Source organism: Chrysemys picta, chromosome 14, assembly GCF_011386835.1.
Source record: "Chrysemys picta bellii isolate R12L10 chromosome 14, ASM1138683v2, whole genome shotgun sequence".
NCBI classification, from domain to species: Eukaryota; Metazoa; Chordata; order Testudines; family Emydidae; genus Chrysemys; species Chrysemys picta.
Window position 1 is genome coordinate 13031226 of NC_088804.1, and position 5486 is coordinate 13036711.

The window sequence follows — 5486 nt, forward strand, 5'->3', positions numbered from 1 at the left end:
ACACTTTTCTCAATAAAGAAACAGGCCAATTGGGCTGTTCTAGGAGTGTCCATTGCTCCCTGCTTTTCAAGGGTTTCAAAACAACTGTTGAGGTGTGTCTTATGGCTAATAACCTCTTTCACCTGTAGAAATTCAGTAATAGCCCCACCCACAATGCTGATTGGTTTTCTTGGTGAGAAAGGAAATTCCCATTGGATGGCAGCAGCTTGTTAGTCATACTTTTGTCCTTCTCAGAACTGTATTAATACCAAGTACGCTAAGATAGGCTTTTATATCCTTGTGTGGGTGAGCTCTTGCTTCAAGAGTGGTTGTGGAGAGTCTCTTTCAGTTGTAAGTGTCTGTTGGTGTTTTACACCTAAACCTTAGAGGTAAGGAAATGGAGTCCCAGGTGCGCCAAAACTTCCATGCTGACTGTGAGGCTGCTGTGAACCGCATGGTGAATATGGAGCTGTATGCCAGCTATGTCTACCTGTCTATGGTGAGTAGCTGTGTCTTAAAATCATATAAAATTTTGTCTTGAACAGGGCTAATCTTGTAGCCATAATTTATTGGAGAAGCATGTTTCCTGATGTGCTGGTGGTTTTGAAATGAGGGTATATTTCTCAATGTGATTCCCTCAAACCTAATGGCAACTGAAATGTCAAAGTTACTAACCTCTGATTGCCTTAGCAGCAAAACCTATCAAGGTATTTATCTTATTGTGAGCAACCTTCCTCTTTCATGAGTGGTGAGGACTATTATTGTCCCTCTTCTAGCATTCTGGGCAGCTATTTTCTCTTCTTCTATTAACTTTTGGATAACTCCAGAATGCTGAAATGAACAGTAAAGAAACCTTGGTGCAAGTAGTGGATAAATGAAAGAGGATGAGAGAATGGGACAACTCCATTGATGCTGTAAACCACCTTAATAATGAACATAAGTTTTTGATGCCAGCAGAACATGGAGCACAATTTTTAGCTCATAGGGCAAAGTGCTGTATCACAAGTGTGTCATGTGCAACAGCTGCACATATCTTTTATGTAGAGTAACTGTTAAGATTCAAAGGCCTAACTTCTTTCTGTAGGTTGTAGGAGTTGTGAGGGAGGTTAATTGCTATTACAGACTGATTTGGAATCTTGTAACTGTTTCTGGGGCAGTGGGTGGTGATATAGGGGGAGGAATCTTGTCTGAATCCCTATAACTACTCACAAAGAGTTGAGACACTGGAAGGAAAATCCTCTGCATTACTTTCTCTCTAGTCCTACTACTTTGATCGTGATGATGTAGCCCTCAGACATGTAGCAAAATTCCTCAAGGAGCAGTCCCATGAGGAGAGGGAGCATGCAGAGAAGTTCCTGACCTACCAGAACAAGCGAGGGGGACAAGTTATCTTGCAGGATATCCAGGTGAATAAATATTTCAATGAGTACCCAGCGAGCAGCTGATGGAATGACCCTGGCTCTAGAGTTTTATTCTGCATGTTACTAGTGGCAAATGGGTTTGTAGTCCATTTGCTCCTCTACAGGACTGCTAACCTTTATTTGTGAAACCATGTGTTTTTTCAAAAACATCTGAGGGGAGTTGAGGCTCCCAATCCCCTGCAGTAAAACCTCTTGCACTGCGAACTATGGTGACGAAGGCAGAGGTAGGGAGTGTCAGATTACTGGTAGTACAGTTGGGGAGGTGGTAGATCAGGAGTAAGCAGCATTGGTAGAGCATTCTACAGTAGTCTTGGCCCTGAGTTTAGCTTACCTTCTCTCCCCCTCCCCCCCCATGACACACTAAGTAATGGAGTAGCTCATAGAATTAAAAAGGATAAAATAGCTTGTTTTATCTTCAGAAATGGTGCAGTGTATTGTAAAAGGAGCCTGCTATCTGTGGTTCATAAATGAGACAGGTGGGGATGTCGTGTGTGGTGGGTTTTTTTTAAATATTTTTCTTTTAATGGTGGTCTGCCTTGACAGAAACCAGAACGGGATGAGTGGGGGAACAGCCTGGAGGCCCTGCAATGTGCCCTGCAGCTGGAGAAGACTCTGAACCAGGCCCTGCTGGACCTGCACAAGCTGGCTACGGAGAAGAATGACCCCCATGTGAGTACTAGCTAAATCTTAAATTGAGACCATGGGTGCATGCTCTTTGTACAGTGGGTACCTGCTCCCTGGTTGTGTCATTAGATGTTGCCACAATAGAAATAAAGCACAAGGAAATGCAGGTGTTTGGATCAGAAGAGAGAGATTTGAACCACTGGCTCTTCTCTTGCCCTCTTACCTTACCTGTTTGGGTGGGAAAGGCTTGTGCAGTTTCATGCCATGTGCATGAGGTGACTTCACAGTAGCCTTCCTGACTTGCAGTACTGATGGGAATTCCTTTACTGATCATAGAATTGGAAGGGACCTTGAGGTCATTTAGTCCAGTCCCCTGCACTCAAGGCAGGACTAAGTAGTCTCATTCTAGACCATCCCTGACCGGTGTTCAGGGATTTTTTTAAGAGCAGGTTGGACAATGGAGATTCCACAACCTCCCTAGGGCAACTTATTCCAGTGCTTAGAAAAAACTTAACTGTCAGGGTGATTAATGTCCAACCTAAACCTCCCTTGCTGCAATTGGAGCCCATTGCTTCTTGTCCTATCCTCAGAGGTTAAGGAGAACAATTTTTCTCCCTTCTTGTAACAACCTTTTATGTACTTGAAAATGGTTGTCCCCTCTCAGTCTTCTCTCCAGAATGAAAAATGGTCATGGTTTTCTAGACCTTTAATCATTTTTGTTGTTCTTCTCTGGACTTTCTCCAATTTGTATACATATTTCCTGAAATGTGGCAGCCAGAGCTGGACACAATACTCCAGTTGAGGCCTAATCAGCACAGAGTAGAATGGAAGAATTATTTCTCATGTCTTGCTTACAATACTCCTCCATGCTAACTGATGGTAGAATGAGGCTTGTTAAAACTCTGGTGTGGGTCCCTCATTTTTGGTGCTTGCCCATTGCAGATCAGGTGCTGTTGAGTGAGCAACTTTACATTCCCCCCTGAAATGTGGTGGGAGCTGATTTCTTTTGTCCATGCTTTGCCAACTTCAGCTTTGAGCAAGGTCACCAATGGGGGCTCCATGCTGCCTTCCTTTCCAGGCCCCCAGTGGACCATGGAGTCTCTCAGCACATCTGTCTCAAGTCAATATTATCTCCATTTTTATAGGATTGGAACAATCCACCTTCACTTTATTTCTGTCTTTCCCCCTAGCTCTATGACTTCCTGGAGTCTGAGTACCTTGAGGAGCAGGTGAAGACCATCAAGCAGCTGGGAGACCATGTCACCAACCTGAAGCGCCTGGGAGTGCCCCAGAATGGCATGGGAGAGTACCTGTTTGACAAGCTCACCCTGGGGGAGAGCAGCTGAATGCAGTACAGGTTCTTGTGTTTAGAAGGAATGTCTTACCTGAGCTCAAAATAAAGAAGAATGGAAAGCTGTTTTGGCTGTAACATGGCTTTCACTTGTGTATATGTGTAATATATAGGATGCCTCTAAACTGTATTGGAACAAAGCATGGGAGGGCATAATGTCAAGAGGATAATGAGGGACCGTGAAATTCAACTAACATTCTATACAGCAACAGATGTGGCCCTATGAGGAGTTTATTCATGCTAGTCTTCCTCTATACACACACACACATTCTGGCTAAAATCTAACTCCTCTTTCAGCAGATCTCCTTGTACACAGTTCAGAAGGAATCCCTACAAATATAGTATTCATTGGATCAGCCAGCAATAGGAATGTAAATGCCAAGAGTGGGACTGGCTATGGATAGTGGTGGCAGCAGAAAATGGGATGGAGAAATAGTGCACTTAATTCACCAAACCGATGTAGGAGCACTATGGGAGCTCAGATTACAAATGGCAACATTCATTTGGGAGAGCTGTGCTGAAGGGGAGGAGTCATGTGTCGTGTCTTTCCCTCTTCCCCCCCCCCCCCCCCCCCCGGAGAACTAGTACTAATCCAACTGCTTCCAGGAATCAAAAGACCTGAAACATACAGGGTTTGTCCCTTATGATCTCTTAAAGGGAGTGTCAGGAAAAAACAAACCCAAGTCACTGGGGGGGGAGGGAGGGAAGACAAGATTCCTTGCAGACTCTTGTAGCACTTACTTTAGCTGGTGTCTGCCATATAAAACCAGAGTTTAGCAGGTCGCTCTGTGTTTGAGAGGCCCTGTATCAGGGCTGGATTAGGATAGCACAGCGAGTTATATGCCAAGAGGGGACACATGCCCCCTTCTGATTTTTAGATGGAACATTCCAACAGCCTCCAGTTATCTGACCAGGATAGGCTGGTGGAAACCTATGTTCCCTGCTCAACTATGCATTAAAAGGGTGTGTTCTAGGGTAGGACCACCTCACCTACTGGGCACCTGCACCAAAGTGAAGCTGCTTCTAGCTGTGGCTGTTACTCCACTCTACTCCTACCCTAAAAGACAAATGCAGGAAGGGGTGGGTGCTGGAACAATACCTCTAGAAGGCACAGCACTGGCTGAAAGCTGAAGCTAGACAACTTCAAACAGGAAATAAGGTGTACACTTTTAATGGTGACCGTAACTAACCTTTGAACAACTTAACAAGGGTTGTGGTGTGTTCTCCATCACTGACCACTTCTAAAAGATATTGGATCTTGGTCTGAAAAAAGAGATGCAGCAGGAATTGGGGGAAATTCTTGGGCTTGTCTACAGATCATCAGAGTAGATGATCACAATGGTTCCTTGTCTTGGAATCTGACTCAGTGGAGGGGTGGGTTGAGACCCATTGCCTCCAAAGGGGTTCTAACACCCCCTAGAAGGAAACCTGACAGGCCTAGCAGCAAAGGGAGGTGCTGCGCCTCGGCAGGAGAGAATTGTTCTGGAACCCACAGCAGGATGGGACTTATCTTGTTGAAGTCCAGCACTGGCTGGGGCTCATTTTCACTGAGAAACCCTGACTCAAAGAGAAGGGGGAGACTCTCATCTAACTGCAGCACAGGCTTGTGGTAGTAGGAACTACAATTCTTCCCCTGGGGCAGACTCTCTCCTGCTCCAGGGCTCTACCCCCTCACTTTCCTTCCACACTAGGCCACCATCCTTACATGTGCTCCTGGGTAGGAGACGACCTATTTCCACCCTCTTCTAAATGAACAACCGTACTTTCTTCTTTGGAATAAAAGCTTGTTAATTAACAGTAACACATGTGAGACCTCTCTTCTGCTGTGCACGGAGGATGAGATCAGGAGCCTTTCTGCAGGAACAATTCCCTTGGGTTTCTGTAGGTTAGAGGGTGGGGTCATTTGCTTTCATGAAATAAAGCAAGAGTGGCTTTTTAAATTTTTGTGTGTGCAGTGAGAACATTCTACAGGGCATAGCCGTAAGAGGCACCTTCTTGCTCAGTATAACCCTGGGGAAGCGAATAGCTGCACTGATTGGCCTTGGGATCATGCTTTTGGCAGGCATGGAGTATCCCTTGTGTAATTGTTTCATTCTCTCAAACCTGGTTCA

The 5486-nt window shown here is 45.1% G+C and overlaps 1 protein-coding gene across 1 annotated transcript; it reads left to right on the forward strand.

Moving 5' to 3' along the window:
• Positions 1-223: 223 nt before the first annotated feature.
• LOC101937908 (ferritin heavy chain A-like) lies at positions 224-3872 on the forward strand. The gene is made up of 4 exons (XM_005289768.4): positions 224-478; positions 1239-1385; positions 1944-2069; positions 3215-3872. Exons 1-4 carry the CDS (start codon positions 377-379, stop codon positions 3368-3370), a joined length of 531 nt encoding a protein of 176 aa, XP_005289825.1. The 5' UTR covers positions 224-376; the 3' UTR covers positions 3371-3872.
• The last annotated feature ends 1614 nt before the right edge of the window (positions 3873-5486 follow it).

Coding starts and splice junctions, on each gene's coding strand:
- LOC101937908 (XM_005289768.4), top strand. CDS start 377: ATGGAGTCCCAGGTGCGCCAAAACTTCCATGCTGACTGTGAGGCTGCT. Junction 479..1,238: donor GCTATGTCTACCTGTCTATG/GTGAGTAGCTGT, acceptor CTTTCTCTCTAG/TCCTACTACTTTGATCGTGA. Junction 2,070..3,214: donor CGGAGAAGAATGACCCCCAT/GTGAGTACTAGC, acceptor CTTTCCCCCTAG/CTCTATGACTTCCTGGAGTC.